The 16,140-nt window shown below is 54.8% G+C and overlaps 2 protein-coding genes across 4 annotated transcripts; one reads left to right on the plus strand and one right to left on the minus strand.

Moving 5' to 3' along the window:
- Positions 1–1,698: 1,698 nt before the first annotated feature.
- KAT8 (lysine acetyltransferase 8) lies at positions 1,699–11,380 on the plus strand. 3 transcript variants are annotated; one of them, XM_068525149.1, is made up of 11 exons: positions 1,699–1,931; positions 3,236–3,310; positions 3,387–3,562; positions 7,195–7,248; positions 7,350–7,514; positions 8,281–8,370; positions 10,058–10,198; positions 10,296–10,389; positions 10,484–10,634; positions 10,786–10,940; positions 11,211–11,380. In XM_068525149.1, the coding sequence occupies exons 1-11, from the start codon at positions 1,721–1,723 to the stop codon at positions 11,273–11,275; spliced, it is 1,377 nt and encodes a 458-aa protein (XP_068381250.1). In that variant the 5' UTR covers positions 1,699–1,720; the 3' UTR covers positions 11,276–11,380. The 3 variants fall into 3 exon arrangements, with proteins under 3 accessions (XP_068381250.1, XP_068381247.1, XP_068381249.1); XM_068525146.1 differs by having other exon boundaries at positions 10,786–11,380; XM_068525148.1 differs by lacking the exon at positions 10,058–10,198 and having other exon boundaries at positions 10,786–11,380.
- A 125-nt stretch (positions 11,381–11,505) lies between these two features.
- On the minus strand, positions 11,506–15,785 carry PRSS8 (serine protease 8). Its single transcript, XM_068525151.1, has 6 exons — positions 15,484–15,785; positions 15,205–15,222; positions 13,346–13,508; positions 12,794–13,065; positions 12,537–12,703; positions 11,506–12,405 (listed from the first exon to the last, which is right to left on the minus strand). The coding sequence occupies exons 1-6, from the start codon at positions 15,566–15,568 to the stop codon at positions 12,082–12,084; spliced, it is 1,029 nt and encodes a 342-aa protein (XP_068381252.1). The 5' UTR covers positions 15,569–15,785; the 3' UTR covers positions 11,506–12,081.
- Between the last annotated feature and the right edge of the window lie 355 nt (positions 15,786–16,140).

Consider the following 16,140-nt stretch of genomic DNA (forward strand, 5'->3'; position numbering starts at 1 on the left):
ACAGGAATTGTATCTGGTGGTGGGAAACCATAGTGACTTGCCAGGCTGAAAATCCTGCGGCTGCAGGGCAGAGGGGGTGAGACTGGAGAGGTAGGTGGCAGTCAGGGTGAGAGACCTTGAATTTACAGTGAAGAAACATGGGTTTTATCCTGGAGGCAGCAGGGACCCATGGAAGGGTTTTAAGCTAGGAAGGGATGTTTCAGGTTGGGTTCCCTAGAAGCACATCTTAAAAGGAGGATTTGTGTCCGAGTGATTTGTTGAGAAAGTGCTCCCAGAAGGGAGTAGGGGAAGTGGGAAAGGGAAGGGCAGGAGGCCAGGCAAGAGAGCTAAGCTCCACAGTCATTGATGGACTCCTCCACTGGACAATCATTCGTTTAATGTCCCTATTTGAGTGGGACTGGGGAGGTACTTAAAACTCGCTGGCTAAGAACTTCCGTTTTCACCTCTTCTGAGGCAAAATAGCTCTATTAGCTTGAGGGGCAGTTCGCCAAACAAGCCTCTGGTGCTGGCTTTTGAAAGCCCATCAAAGGAAATATGAGCACAGAGAAGCAACAAAAAAAGATTCTAGGGGATCTGGGTGAATCATCTACATAGTTCTAGGGGTGGGTGGAGAGTGGGAAAAGGTACTACAGTTTTAATTTTTTTTTTCTTGCCTTTTATTTCTTCTGTTTCATATGCTGCCAGACAACTGGCATTTACTGCTCCCCCCAAACTTCTTCATTCCCCAAAAGCCAAGTTACCAGCACTTCCCACTGCCATCCCTCACAAATACTTAGACATTTCCTGGTCTATAACCTCATCCTTGGGGCTTGAGCATTACACCCCTCTTAGAATTGTTTCTAAGCCCAATAACCAAATTATAAGTCAAAGATGATTCAGAGAGAGGCCAAAGGGAATGTTTGAGCACCTACCCTGTCTGGTATTGTGCAATACGCCTGTTTTAAATACATGAGAGATAAGTATATGGTTCAACCTTTTTATAGTTACATGGCTTATACAGTTTAACCTTTAACGACACTCTGGGAATGGACATACTTGTACAACTTCCCCAGTGTAGGGGCAGAACCCAGGATTCCTCACTCAATAAGCCCCAGATGCTCTCCATTATGTCCACTGCCTTTGGCTAGTTTCTGTTTAGGGGACCTGGTCCTTTCTTTACAAAGGCTTGATTCTGTGAGAGTGACTTATTGGCTGTCCCAGGACACATCCGTCCTGCTTCCCCCACCCCAACTGTCCTTTTCCCACTCTGAACAAGGAAGGCAGTTTCTCCAGTCTTCAAAGACGGGAGACCCGTATTTGGCAGGCGGAAGTGGGCGGCACGGGGATGGGTGTTAATCCCAAATTCATCGCCCTAAAGCCAGGCATCCAGGCAGGATGCTTTGGCTCTGCCCCGGTGAAGTAGGGGCAGCGCCCCCTGATCAGGCACCCGGACCTTTAAAAAAGATCGAGCTGAGGCATCACATCAGGAAAGCCTTTTTCCTCTCTTCAACTCTACGGTGCAGCCATAGTTCCAAACGGAAAACAACTCCAGGACAACCGGCACAGTCCACGTCAATCTGGCCCAGCGCCGCGGAGACCGTCGCACGAGCCAATGAGCTCTTGCGACGTCACACACCCCCTCCCCCCCCCTCCAGCCTGCCGCGGCCTCCGCCACTAGCCGCTGACCCGGAGCTAAAGGCCCTGCGCGGCGCTGTATTCTGGCGTCACTTCCACTACAGCGATGGCGGCACAAGGAGCAGCTGCGGCGATTGCGGCGGCGACTTCAGGGGTCGCGGGGGAGGGCGAGCCCGGGCCCGGCGAGAATGTGGCGGTCGAGGGGACCTCCCCGTCCCCGGGCCGCGTCTCTCCGCCGACTCCGGCGCGTGGAGAGCCAGAAGTCACCGTGGAGATCGGAGAAACATACCTGTGCCGAAGGCCGGATAGCACCTGGCGTGAGGGCGGGACCCAGGGCCAGGGGGCGGGGTTTAAGGGCGGGACGGGGCCTGAGAGAGGAGAACGCGGACTTTCGGACTTGCCCGGACGCCGCCTACAAACCTCCCCGAGTTGGGCGTTTGCCAAGTTCTTCCTACTGTGTGTAGAGCTCCCAATCCACTTCCTTGCCCAGTCTTTGGCTTCATTCCCTTTTCTTGTTAACCTTCTTCCTCAGTGGTCTCCCTTGTCTCTGTGACTCCCCCTTCCATCCATCCCCTGCAGCCGCCAGCGGAGAGGACCTCCCAGAACACAAAAGCGAGCTTCCCCTCCCTTCTATTGCTTTGCCTCATTTCCAAAATAAACCCCAAGTTCCTTAGAATGGCATTCATTTTTGTAACCTCTCTGTTTTTCAGCACCCCTAGTAAAGGCCATTGCCAGACCAGACCACACTGTATGCTCTGAAGGCCATATGCCTTTTACCGCCTGTGCCCTCTGCTTGGAATGCCCTTTCTTCCCTTTCTCCTTGTTTAGCTGGCTAGCCCCAGTCATCCTTTTAGGATCATATCCCCTGTGATGCCATTCTTGACTCCCTTCAGGCAGATTGAGTCGTTCCCTTCTGTATGTTCCCTTTCTGTATGAAGAAATGCAACATTTTCTTCATACCTGAGCTATAGTATATGTACCATTATGTTGTCGTTGTCTGTCTGTCTGTTTTCTATCAAAGTGGGAACTTCCGGAGGGCAGGACTGCTCATGATCCATCACTGTATCCAGCAGCAACCCAGCACAGGGCCAGACATGCAGTGGTTGCCTTCCTCGTTTATCGAATGGTCGGCTGTTTGTCAGGTGCTATACTGAAAGCTTTAGAGCCATTAATTCACCGTTTGAGGTGGGCACGGTTATCCTTATAGATGAAGATGCTGAGGCTCAGAAAGCCAAAATAACTTGATCAGTTAAATATAGCTAGGAAGTGGGGCTGTCTGATTCCACAGCTAGCCCCCATGACCCCTGAACAAATGAACGACTGAGTATAGTAAAGCAAACATTGAATTTGGAGCCAGATTTAAATTCAGTTAAGTATTAGCTCTTATCACTTTTCAAATAGGTGACCCTGGATAGGCCTCAGTTTCCTTGTCTCTAAACTAAGAATAACAGCACCAATCTGGCCCACCTCAGACAGTGATTGAAGGGAGTGGCAGATGTGAACAGGTGAGGTTAGCACACATTTGGCCACAGAATCTGGGAAACTGCTCCTCAGTGCGAAGGATCACTCTTGTTCCAGCCCCGTTTTCTTTCCTGGTGATGCTAGCCCTTTCCCTTCACAGATTCTGCTGAAGTGATCCAGTCTCGAGTGAACGATCAGGAGGGCCGAGAGGAATTCTATGTACACTATGTGGGCTGTGAGTGATTTGGGGTATCCAGGTCTGGGGGGGGGCGGGGGCGGAAGGGCAGCACCCTCATGGCCCATCCTCACAGTTAACCGGCGACTGGACGAATGGGTAGACAAGAACCGGCTGGCGCTGACCAAGACAGTGAAGGATGCCGTGCAGAAGAACTCAGAGAAGTACCTCAGCGAGCTGGCCGAGCAGCCTGAGCGAAAGATCACTCGAAACCAAAAGCGCAAGCATGACGAGATCAACCACGTGCAGAAGGTCTGGGCCCCTCCCCTTCCCCGGGGCTGCAGGAGGCTCAGCTGCCTCTGCTGACTCCCTTGGGTCCCAGTGCCAAAACCACAGCAGCTCCCATTTCTTAAGCTCCTACAGTGTGTAGGGGACTCTGTCTACTTCTTCCCAGGTATTCTTCACAGATGAGAAAACTGAGGCTCAGAGAGGGTGAGAGCTTGGCTACAGTCTCGTGGCAAGGAAATGACACAGCTGGGACTGGAACTCAGGCCTCTTGCACCTTTCGTGCTCGCTTTTGGCTGTGCCACATTGACAGATGGACCTGAAGTCCAAAGGGGAGGAAGAGAATGAGTGATTTGGGGCACTTGCTATTGCCAAGCATTGTGCTGAGTGTTGTGCCTGTATAAGCTCATCAGATCCTCCCTAACAACTCAACACCACAGGGGTAATTAGTTCTTTTTGAGGAAAACAGGAAGCAGGTTCAGAGAGGTTAAGTAACATGCCCAAGATCATACAGCTAGTGAAAGGGTGGGTTGAAATTAGAGTAATAATGGCAAACATTTATAGGCTTGTGAGCCACAGTATTAGGCTAAGTATTTCAGTATATGATCTCACTGAAGTGTCACAGCAACTCTGTGAGGTAAGCATTATATCCCCAGTTTACAAGGGAGGTACAGGTAGTTTTAGGAATCCAGTTAGGAATTAGATTGGCCAACTAGATTGTCCTACTTTGGGGCACAAGCTCTTTGAAACATGCTAGAAATTCCTGCCACTTTATTCCAAAACTTGGGTTCTTTTCACAAAGCTAGCCTGCCCTGGGGGGTTTCTATCCTCCCACTGTGAATCTTAGTTTCTGGATTTGTGAGATGGGGTGTGCACACAAGAGGAGGGTTTATGGAGCTCTCAAGGCACCCATACCTTCATTATTTTCAACCAGTGCTAGTCCATCCTTCTGAGTGCTCGTTCTGGGCTTAGCAGCAATGATTTGCAAACTGGGGGGCTGTTAGTAGATTGCCAAATTAGTTCAGTGGGTGGTGACCATTTAAATTTCGAAAATGGAAGAACTAGGACAAGATAGAAAATATCATAGTGCGTTGTATTAAAGGTAAGTATTGTTTTAAGAAGCTTCTATCTCACATACAAATATATATATGTATATACACAAACTTGCCAGTTGGTTTACAGTGCTGTGATAAAAAAATTTGAAATACCTGAATTAGAAAGATCTCTCACTGGGAATTCCCTGGCGGTCCAATGGTTAGGACTCGGCACTTTCACTGTCATGGCCCGGGTTCAATCCCTGGTCAGGAACTGAGATCCTGCAAGCCACATGGCATGGCCAAAAAAAAAGATCTCTCACCATCTAAGGCAGCACGGTCCAATTGAACGTCCTGTGATAAATGGAAATGTTCTACCTCTGTGCTGTCCGAAACAGTAGCCACTACTCACGTGTGGCTCTTGAGCACTTGAAATGGGTTTCGTGTGAGTAAGAATTAAATTTTTTAATTTTATTAAAAGATTTTTTTTTTGGCCACGCTGCACGGCATGTGGGATCTTAGTTCCCCGACCAGGGATCGAACCCGTGTCCCCTGCATTGAAAGGCAGATTCTTTACCACTGGACCACCAGGGAAGTCCCGAGAATTAAATTTTATTTGAATGTAATGAACTTAAATTTAGGTAACCACTTGTGGCTGGTGACTACTCTACCGGACAGTGCAGATCTAAAGTTTTCTTAGCTCCCCAGCCAGGTTGCACTGGCACATTAAGTCACAAAGATGTACCTCTAAGCTGGCAGTCAGCAGGGTGGTTGACAGTGGGCCAGTGGGGATAAAATCAAAGAACGAGTAACAGCGAGTTAACGATCAGCAAGGTTCTTCAGAGCCTAATTAATGTTTAATTCTAAATAAACTGCAGCATTTACGGAAAGTAGTGTTTTTGTAGTTCTTTAATGCATTTGCAGAGGAGGGTTGTATTGTATGAGTTGGGAAATGTATTTTAAAGAGGCACGTGAGGAGGAAAATCATCCTTCCCTCATCTTTGCAGGGGTTAGGTGTGGAGTTGGACAGGCGAGGGGCCCATGCCCAGCTGTGCTGGGTGCCAGTTCTGTGAGCTCACCTCTCTGTGCCTCAGTTTCCTCTTTCGTGCAGTGGAGAGAGAGAGGACTCCCATCTCAGGCTTGTTCTGAGTAATGCCTACGACGTTAAGTGCTTAGTACTCAGAATAAATGGCAGCTGGCTAGTCCCCAAGGGCCAGTGACCTCGCCTCTCCCTGCCTGTTTACTTCTCTGTAAAATAGAAGTAAGAACATTGTATCTCAGCATTGCCAAAAGGGTGAAATGAGGCCATCCAGGCAAAGTGCTTTGTGGAAGGGGTTCTGGGTAAAAGGCTGGCTCCTTCTCCCTTCTGAACTACAGGGCAAGGCTGCCATCTACTCTGGTGTAGGTCATAGGCCTACCTGCGTCCACTGTCAGGCTGGACTTGGTTCCTCCTTCAGCGTCTGGCCTAGGAACAAGATGGGCTGTGAGTGCCACCTGGCTTGTAGTCCCTGCCTTCCAAAGACTTGGAAAATGGGGGAAGCCAAGAAGGGGGAGTCGGAGGGTACTGTTGTTGACCACTGAATTCCTGACTTGGGAAGGAATGTATTCTGCATCGGAAGAATCCAGTCAGGCCTCCTGGAGGATTGTTGACCACACCTTCCCAGGGTGCTGGGCCTTGAAGGACAGGGAGAGCACAGCAAAAACAATTAACACGTGATCACTCGCCAAGCTCTGCCTCATCATGCACTTGCCTGGCTCATGCTCGGTACCAGGCTGAGTAAGCATCTTCTGGCAGCTCTAGGAGAGGGAAGGACATTCAGGGTGGAAGGAACTGTATGTGCAAAGGCATGGAGGCCAGAAACAGGAGTGTCAATAGCAGAGCAGATTTGAGGGGGCTGAGACTGGGGGCTGGGAATTTACAGAGGCCTCGTCAACTATCCAGACCTGAGACGGTGGCAGTGGCTATTTGGTGTGGGACAGAGGAACCGGTTCCAGAGATGACAAGGAGGTAGAGCTAACAGGACGTGGCCGTTATCCGAATGCCAGGCTGAGACAGGAGGAGTCTTGAGAGCAGGCCTCTTATTGGTCTAGGGTAGTTGGACTGAAGGTGATGCTCCTAGGGAGATGAGGAACCCAGGAGGATGAACAGGTTTGCAGGGAGGAAAGGTTGAGTTCCTTTCTGGACACCTAGAGCCTGATGTGCCTGTGGGAGGGGCCTCCGGGAGCAGTCCCATGGGCAGGAAAGAGGTCCAGGCACACCGGGCAGTCCGCACCAGTTCCTGCTATGGAAGCGGAAGACCAGGCCCATTATGTCATCTGTCTCACAACAACTATGGCAGAGCTGGATTGATCGCGTTGTACAGCTGAAGCTCTTAACCAGCCCAAGAACTGGAACCAGGCCTCCTGATCCTAGCCCTGTTCATCAGGCAAAAGGTCCAAACTTGGGCATCAGGAGTGTCTGGGATGTATGGGTGGGTGGGCAGATGGGAGAGGAACTTGGACCAGTCAGCTCTGAAACCAGGTGAAACAGGTTTGCTAGACAGGAGGGAAGTGCTGGGTTCTGAGATGGGAGGGGTGGCCTGACCGCCACTTCTGTTCACCTGTGTCCACTTCTTTCTCACTCAGACCTATGCAGAGATGGACCCCACAACAGCAGCCTTGGAGAAGGAACATGAGGCGGTAAGTAGGGGAGGGGGTCCTAGGTGGGGGCACCCCTTCCCTACGGCATCCCTTGCCCCGACCGAGCCATCCCCTGCCCTTCACTCCCACCTCGCCCACAGATCACCAAGGTGAAGTACGTGGACAAGATCCACATCGGGAACTACGAAATCGACGCCTGGTACTTCTCCCCGTTCCCTGAAGACTATGGGAAACAGCCCAAGCTCTGGCTCTGCGAGTACTGCCTCAAGTACATGAAATACGAAAAGAGCTACCGCTTCCACTTGGTGAGGCTGGGCCGGGCCGGGCCTGGTGAGTGCGGTGGTGGGCATAGAGGCTGAGGGCCGGCTGAGGCAGCGGCACTGGGCAAGAGAGACAGGTCCAGAGCAGTTGAGTCCAAGGAAAAGCTGCCCCGGCTGGAGAGACCTGGATTCCAGGCCTGACCCTGCCTTTGCTGGAGTGACCTTGGCCAACTTGCTGACCCTCCCCAGACCCCAGTTTCCTCTTCTGTGGAATGGGGACCTTCTGGGGTCCCTTGCCCTCAGCACATGTTTATCAAGGCCAGTCCAGTGCCAGGTTCCCCTGTGGAAAAGAGGAAGTAAGCACAGCCCCGAGCCGTGGGACCATGAGGTGCGGACAGACAGGAAGCTTTAATCCACACGCAGGACCTGCTGGGGCAGGGCAGTGGCGTGTTTCCCACAGGGTAGACACTGAGGCAAATGTATGTGGTTTGGGAAATGCCCTTGTCACGGGTGCCAGCCCTCCAGAGTCGTCCAGAGCCAGGCTGAGCTGGACTTAAAACCATCTCGCTGTGTGATATTTGAGCCAGTTACTTAGCCAGTTACTGTGCCTCGGTTTCTCCATCTGTAAAATAGCATCCGTCTCCTCAGATGGTTGGGAGGATTACTCGATGTAGGTAAAGGGTGGAGCCCGGGGTCTCCAGGTGGAGAGAAGCAGAGGCCTGCTGCAGGCCACACAGGGCAGGATGGGGCACCTAGTGGGGAGCCTTGGGGCCTCATACCTGTGCCTCCCCCTGCCCATCCCCACCCCCAGGGCCAGTGCCAGTGGCGGCAGCCCCCGGGGAAGGAGATCTATCGCAAGAGCAACATCTCTGTGTACGAGGTAGACGGCAAAGACCACAAGGTGAGCCCCGGGGGGAGGCACTGTGGCAGGTGGGGGGACACGCTGGGCACCTCCCGACGATCCTCACCGTCGCCAAAGGGTAGAGGCCGGCCTTAGTGTGCGAAGAGGCCTGCGGGCTTGTGCTCAGCCTGGCACTCGGCCTGTGGTTGGTGCATAGTGAACTCATGGCCCTGTGGTGCCAGCCTCGAGTTCTGGGTTTCCCTTCTGTCCCTGAGGACTTGCCTTCTGATGGGGTAGCTTGGGGTGGCTTAGGTTCAGGCAATTTTGGAACCCAGAGTGGAGATTGTCTTGCCTCAGGCTGTTCTTAAAAACTGCTTTCTCTTTCTGCCTGAAGAAAAGGTGTTTGTTTTTCCTGGGTGTGAACTGCTTTGTGTGAGGTTTCCTGCGGGGAGAGCTCTGTGGCTCAGACCGCTAATTTCCTTGTTCCTGAAGGACTTCGCTGGGGCAGGGTGGGGCCTTTGGGGCCTGCTTTGCTGTCGTTGAGAACTTGACCCTTGCCTGGTCAGTCTGGGAAGGTCTCCTGGGGAAGGCCAGTAGAGTGTAAGACGCAGAGGGCTGGCCTCTGAGTGGCTCCTGGCTTCAAATCGCCCCGTCACTTCTAGCTGACCTTGGACAAGTTACTTAAGGTCCTTTGTTCCTGTTTCCTCATCTTTAAGACAGGAGTTATGCTAATAGTTAACTAACAGGCTTGTTAGTGGAGTAAATGAGACAGCAAAGTAAAGTACTTAGCACAGTCCCTGGCATCGAATAGGGGCTTAGTAAACATGGGCCTTTGTCAGCCTCGTGATAAGTAACTTGGGAAATACCCATTCTTAGCCCCACCAGAGCCCCCTGCTCTGCCTTCCTGAGCATGAATGGGGCTGGGGGCGGCAGGAGGGGCCCCAGCAGGAGACGTGGGTGTTCTTCCCAGCTCTGCCTTCTCCAGCTTTGGGGCCTCAGGCAAGCACTCCCCCCCGCTGCCCCCCAGAGCCTCCGTTGCCTCCTAAGCAAAATGGGTCTAGCGGTGCTGGGCTCACACAATTGTTGAGTCAAACGAGAGTGGACGTAAAAGGTGTCCTTGATCTCTGCCATGAAGCCAACCTCCAGGTCCCACTGGCCCTCCTGGCATTGGTCTCTCTGTCCCAGTTTGGCTGAGTGGGCAGACAGCTCAGGCTGCAGAGTCAGGCTCGAGGGTCGTCCATTCAGCAAACATTTACCAAGCTCCCAGCTTCACGCTTAGCCTTGCGCTAGGTGCTGAGGACACAGCCATGAACAGTCAGAACTCATATAGCAGGTTGAGTCCTGCCCTAGTGCTCACCAGCCATGGGACCTTGAGTGAGCCACTGTCTCCCCTGAGCTTGTTTCCTGACCTGAAATAGAAGAGTTCGTGTCTGTGAAGATTGAGCTCCTCTTCAGCGCTCAGAAGTGGTAGCCATGATTGGTCCAGCTCTGCCGTTACCTCCTTGAGTGCACATAGCTCTCTGATTTTCAGTTTCCCCGTCCATCAGAATGTGACTCTAAGACTCCTTCCAATTCTAAACATGACTGTCCTGGTGAGGATCCCACTTCTCACCGTGCTGGCACTGGCTGCTGTCTGGAGCCTGGCACTTGCAGGGCAGGGTGGCAGCTCCTGCCCAGGCCTGCGTGGGGCGAGGCGGAGGAGTTAACGCCTGCTCCCTGAGCCTGCTTCCACCTCGCGACCCCTCAGATTTACTGTCAGAACCTGTGTCTGCTGGCCAAGCTTTTCCTGGACCACAAGACATTGTACTTCGACGTGGAGCCATTCGTCTTTTACATTTTGACTGAGGTGGACAGGCAGGGAGCCCACATCGTCGGCTATTTCTCGAAGGTGCTGGGTCGGGAAGCCTGGGTTGAGGGAGCGGGGGAGAATGAACCAGAAGCAGGGGCTGAGCCTCCGCAGAGGTCCTGACCACCCACCCCTACAGGAAAAGGAGTCACCAGATGGGAACAACGTGGCCTGCATCCTGACCCTGCCCCCCTACCAGCGCCGTGGCTATGGAAAGTTCCTCATTGCTTTCAGTGAGTGGTTCCCGGCCTGTCCAGGAAGGGCAGCTGTGGTGAGGGGTGCCAGGGCAGGGTGGGTCCTCAGTTTCCTCATTTCCACCGTTGCCAGGTTATGAGCTGTCCAAGCTGGAGAGCACAGTAGGCTCCCCTGAGAAGCCGCTGTCTGACCTGGGCAAGCTCAGCTACCGCAGCTACTGGTCCTGGGTCCTTCTGGAGATCCTGCGAGACTTCCGGGGCACACTGTCCATCAAGGACCTTAGGTAAGGGAGGCACCTGGAACCCTCAAAGAGGGAAGGACTCTCCTAAGATTGGCCGTGATGCTGTCAGACTGTCTCCTTGTCCCCTTTTGCTGTCCCAGCCAAACCCCACAAGGGAGCTCTCTCCAGCATCTGCTCTAATCCCTTTCTGCAGCCAGATGACGAGCATCACCCAGAATGACATCATCAGCACCCTCCAGTCCCTCAACATGGTCAAGTACTGGAAGGGCCAGCATGTGATCTGTGTCACACCCAAGCTGGTGGAGGAACACCTCAAAAGTGCCCAGTATAAGAAACCACCCATAACAGGTGGGTGGAGTCTGCCCAGGGTGTGTGTGTGTGTGTGGGGTAGATGTAAGGACTGCCGTGAGCCAAGGCCTCTGTTTTGCTGTCATCGGATCCCCAACCAGTCTGACCAGCTCCCAGGACTGAAGCCTGGGGCAGCCCCCTCCCCAGGACTCAGTCTGCCCCTGTTCTCACCTCGAGGTGAAACCTGGCCTGGGCCCAGGGCAGAGCAGCCAGTGCGAGCGGCCGGGCCCGGAGGCCCAGTCCTGCCTCTCATGCCTCTTCTCCCCACAGTGGACTCTGTCTGCCTCAAGTGGGCACCCCCCAAGCACAAGCAAGTCAAACTCTCCAAGAAGTGAGTGGCCTGTGCCCCTGCTGCTGGACCCGTGCCTCCTTGCACCCCAGCCTGTAAATATGTACAGACCTGTTTCATCATTTTTTTAATAAAGTAAGTTCTGCCAGTGGCTCTGGACTTTGGAGGTGGGAGGGAGAGGCCCAGAGCGGATGGGCCTCATTTCACGTCACACACACACGGCCAGTTGTGCTCAGAACATTTTACTCCGTCTCGCTCCGTCTAACCCCGCACACCAGGTGCGAGTCGGGGTCCAGTTCCGGTGGGGGCTCAGTCCTCCGGAGTCCAGGAGTCGGGGCTCAGGGGGCGTGGCAGCCAGTGAGGCAAGAGTGGGGCCTTTTCTGTCCTTGAAAGCATGCTGCCCAGAGGCAGCCCCAGCCCAGAAAACAGTGAGAGGGTGAAATGATGGGGCTCATCAGGCAGAGCAGGTGAGGTGCTGCAGCCAGCCTTTTAGCAGCAGGCATCTGGGCAGTCTTCTAGAAACAGGTGGGGAGCCGGGGCCCACTTTCATAGCTGAGGGTCCTTGGGGGCTCCATAGGAGCCCAACCGATAGGCTTTTGGACAGCAGATGGAGGTGACCAGAGTTTCTAGCCAGCAGACTCCTAGGCAGTAAACTCCTGTGGTGGAGGTTACAGCCCCAAAGAGCAACCCAGAAGAGTGGGCGCAAAGGTCAGGATGGTGCTTTGAACTCCCACAGGGTCCTGGGAGGAAGGAGTGGCTCAAAGTCAGGCCCCAGGCATCCTGGGAGCAGGCGTGTGCCCTTGGGTGTGATGTGGAGGTCCCAGAAGCAAGTCAGCTCCCAGGGTGAGTAGCTCAGTGGTCGTGCTGTGGGCGGAGGAGGCCCAGGGTCAGGCCTAGTGGCAGCAGAAGGAGGGGTCCCACCAAGCCTGGGGCTGGGGCAGAGTTGAAGGCCCCATAGTTGCTGCAGAGTTTGCCATCAGGCTGGGACTCCTGGATTTGGGGCACCACCTGAGGCTGGAGCTCTGCCACTTTCTGGTGAATCCAGGAGGCATAGCTGGAGGTCAGAGTATACACACCGGGCCTGTTGGGGGCCCCACAGGCATCACCCCAGCTTACGATGCCTGCCACGTACCAGCGGCCCCCCACTGGGCAGGAGAGTGGGCCCCCAGAGTCACCCTGAGGAGAAAATCCACACAGCAGCTGTCAGGACCGGACGCCAGGCCTCCAACCATCCGTGCGAGCCCCATCGAGCCCTCATCTCCCAAGACACGCCTGTCTCATCTTTTCCCCGGACCCCCCGCATTTACCTGGCAGGCGTCCTTGCCCCCGTTCACATAGCCAGCACACACCATGTCCTGCTGGATAAAGTGGGGCTCCTCGGGCTTGGCGTTGATGTTGTACAGGCAGTTACAGGTCTCACGACTGATCAGTGGCACCTCAAGTTGCTGCAGTGTCTTGGGGGCCTGGAGGCTCACTGTGGGGACAAAAGATGCTTACCCAGGGCCTCCTACCCTGCGTCGGCTCCCCCCGTGCCTCTAGACGTCAGCGCCCCCCTCACCCTCACCTGAGGGGGCCACGTGGCCCCATCCCGTGACAGTGCACTGGAGACCATTGGGGAAGGAGGCGTTGGCTGCGGGGAGGCAGATGGGCCGGATGTAGCGAGAGAAGTTGACAGAGCGGCTGAGCTGGAGGAGCGCGATGTCACCCATGGAGCCCTCCTGGAGGTAGCTGGAGTGGGAAATGACCTGCGCCACCGTGCGGACCTGGGTGTCAGAGCTGTAGTAGTTCAGCTTGTGGGCCCCCAGCTTTACCTCGTAGTCCTCCGTGCGGTGCTCCCTGCAGGCAGAGGGGCGAAGGCTGGGACCTGAGAGACCAGGATCCCTGTTGCCTTGTGGCATCCAACCTCAGTTCCTGACCTTTCAGGGTCCACCCTGCATCCTTGTTTTATCCTGTGACCTGTGACCTCTGGCCTTCACTCCTGACGGATCCTTACAGACTTTATTGATATCCCTAGATACAACCCAAGAACCTCCAACCTCTGACCTACACTGATCCTTGAACTTTGACCTCCAGCCCACTTTTGACTTCCCCACCCTGCCCCCTACCCAGCTGGTACCTTGGGAAGCAGTGAGCAGCCGACAGCACCCACTGCTCGGACAGGAGAGAGCCGCCACACGTGTGGACGCCGTTGTAGCTGATGCTGACCTGCCAGGGCCACTGGCCGTGGGCTGAATCGCTACCACCTGTGATACGTGCTTGGGGGACCACGCCGCAGGAGGCTGCCCAGGGAGGAAAGGGAGGGAGGGGGTCAGGTCCTCAGGGGCCCCCAAACCACATCCTCGACCCTGCCACTCCCCACATAGCCCAGGAGGTCTGGTTTGGAGCTTGCGGAGTGAGTTTACAGAAACCAGCCACCCTGTGTCCCCATCCCGTGGCTCACCAGTCACGGTCAGTTCTGCACACCGTCCCCCCCGCCCCCCGCTACCCTCGACCCAGTGCCTAGTTAAGGTCCCATCCAGCTTCTGTCCTCACAGGCCTTCCTGCCTTCCATCTGCTCCACTCCTTACAAATCTGGCCAGGTCATACCCCCGCTTAAATCCTTCCCTGGCTCCGCACTGCCCTTAAGAGAGACTCCAGACCTTCCATGGCACAGCTATCTGCTCCAGCCATCCCTCTGGACACCCTGTCACAGCGGGCCACACACTTGTTCACCTCCAGACCTTGGCTTATTCAGGTCACCCTGCCTAGAATACTTTTCCTCATCCCTACTTCGCTCAGCAAACTGCTATTTGCCTATGGAGATGGTTCAAATTCTCAGTCCCTCTGTAGCCTACCCTGACCCTGCTGGCTGAGTGAGACGACGCTTCGGAGCTGCCGAGGTCCGTGCTTCCCATACGTGGCTGCTCCGCATTATGACGGTGTCTGCTTCAAGCAGCCAACCTGGGCGTTCCCTAGGGGCAGGGACGAGGGCAGATCCCCACGTCCCCAGCACCCAGCACAGGGCTGGGCACACGGATGGAGTCGTGAATGTGTGTTGAACAAATGAACAAAACAGCCGGGCTCCCAGGGTGTGAATGTCTAGTTTCCAGGACGGCCCCACCCCCGCAGAGACCGCTGTTTGGAGCAGGACCCAAGTGCCCTTCACAAAGTCACCTGCTCAGAAGCAGGGAAAACCACCCAGTGAGGCTCCTCCCCCTCTCCTTGTAAAAAGGACAATAGAGACCAGCAGTTCAAGCAACGTCAGGCCCCAGAGGGGCTTTCACTTCCTTAATCTTCCAGACTCTTCATTGCAGCCCCAGGAGACAGACAGAATCAACTTCATTTTTTAAAAACATTTTTTGTTTTTGGCCGCACCGTATGGCATGTGGGACCTGAGTTCCCTGACCAGGGATCGAACCGGTGATCCCTGCATTGGAAGCGCAGAGTCTTAACCACTGGACCACCAGGGAATTCCCAGAATCGACTTCATTTTATTTTATTTTATTTTTGCCGCACTTCACGGCCTGTGGGATCCTAGTTCCCCAACCCGGGGGCCCTCGGCAGTGAAAGTGCGGAGTCCCAACCGGTGGACCCCCAGGGAACTCCGTCAACTTCATTTTAGAGGTGAGGGAACTGGCATTCGAGACACAGCCAGTACATGGTGAAGCCGGGATTGCCAAGGAGACGGATCCTTGGTTTGTTTCCCTCAAAACAACCCACGTTTGGAGTCAGACCTGGGTTTAAATCCCACCTCTGCCACTTACTGGCTGTGTGCCGTTGGGCAAGTCATTTCTCTGCCCCTCAGTTTCTTAATCCAAAGGACGAGGGCTGTATTCCTCGCCTCCCAGAGCTATTGGGGGACCTAAATAAGATAACAGGAGTGAACGAGACGGCCTTGCAGAGAGAGGGTCAGGCACTCAAACGCCCCAGGGAAATCTGAACCCGCGGCCCCTCCCCCTCCCCTTCCCCTTCCCCCACTTCCCCGGCGAGCCTCACCTTCAGCCCCAACGGCTCCTGGAGGGAAAGAGAAAGAGGGAGGGGTAAGCAGGCAAGTCTCAAGTGCCCAGACCCCACCCTTACCTGCTGCTTCTCCACAGGGCTGGCCCCCCCCCAGGAAGCCAAAGCTGAGGGGAGAGGCCAAGAGCCAGGGAGGCTGAAGCCGGGGGTTTTTGAGCCCAGAATAAGGGATGTGCCCCAGAAAAGGGTTATACCCTCGGCCCCGGTGCACTACCTGCCTCCCCCCGTGCTCCACACTCCCCACCCCCACACACTCACCCATCTCATTCCAGAATAATCCAAGCAAAAGCAGAGTGGCCAGAGCCTCCAGCCACCTAGGCCCCTGGCCTGCCCTCTGGGCCATGACCCAGGACCAGGGGCCCTGGGAAGACACCAGGCACCCAAAGGAAGGGACCTCAGGCTGGGGTTCAAAGGCAAGATCCAGGTGTCAGGACCAGAGGGAAGCGGGAGCAGGTGTCCAAGGCGGCTTCGAAGGCAGGCAGCGGGCACAGAGGAAACGCTGGGGTCTCCGCAGCCGGCAGTGAGGACAAGTCTCCAGCACGGCCTGGGTACACAGTAGATCTTCCTTCCGGAGTGGCAGCTCCTGGGAAAGGGCACCTACCTGCCGGCCCCTCCCCTGGCCCCGCCCTCCCTGCTCAGCTCAGCCGGCCTCTCTTGTTGCCAAAGTCCTGAGTCCTCTCAGACCCCTAGGGGTGTGTGTGTGTGTGTGTGTGTGTGTGTGTGTGTGTGTGTGTGTGTGTGTGTGTGTGTGTGTGTGTGTGTGTGTGTGTGTGTGTGTGTGTGTGTGTGTGTGTGTGTGTGTGTGTGTGTGTGTGTGTGTGTGTGTGTGTGTGTGTGTGTGTGTGTGTGGCGCGTGGGGGTTGGGTTGAGCAGCCCCAGGCAGGGCTGGAAACCCGGATGGCTGGATTCCTGACC

Source organism: Eschrichtius robustus, chromosome 16 (genome assembly GCF_028021215.1).
Source record: "Eschrichtius robustus isolate mEscRob2 chromosome 16, mEscRob2.pri, whole genome shotgun sequence".
Taxonomy (NCBI): Eukaryota; Metazoa; Chordata; class Mammalia; order Artiodactyla; family Eschrichtiidae; genus Eschrichtius; species Eschrichtius robustus.

Excerpts from the sequence above, each read along its gene's own strand:
- KAT8 (XM_068525146.1), top strand. The coding sequence starts at position 1,721 with ATGGCGGCACAAGGAGCAGCTGCGGCGATTGCGGCGGCGACTTCAGGG. Across the intron at positions 8,371-10,057 it reads TAGACGGCAAAGACCACAAG|ATTTACTGTCAGAACCTGTG; the intron begins GTGAGCCCCGGG and ends GCGACCCCTCAG. Across the intron at positions 10,635-10,785 it reads CTGTCCATCAAGGACCTTAG|CCAGATGACGAGCATCACCC; the intron begins GTAAGGGAGGCA and ends CCCTTTCTGCAG.
- PRSS8 (XM_068525151.1), bottom strand. The coding sequence starts at position 15,568 with ATGGCCCAGAGGGCAGGCCAGGGGCCTAGGTGGCTGGAGGCTCTGGCC. Across the intron at positions 13,066-13,345 it reads GCTGCTCACTGCTTCCCAAG|GGAGCACCGCACGGAGGACT; the intron begins GTACCAGCTGGG and ends CTCTGCCTGCAG. Across the intron at positions 12,704-12,793 it reads GGGCCACGTGGCCCCCTCAG|TGAGCCTCCAGGCCCCCAAG; the intron begins GTGAGGGTGAGG and ends TTGTCCCCACAG.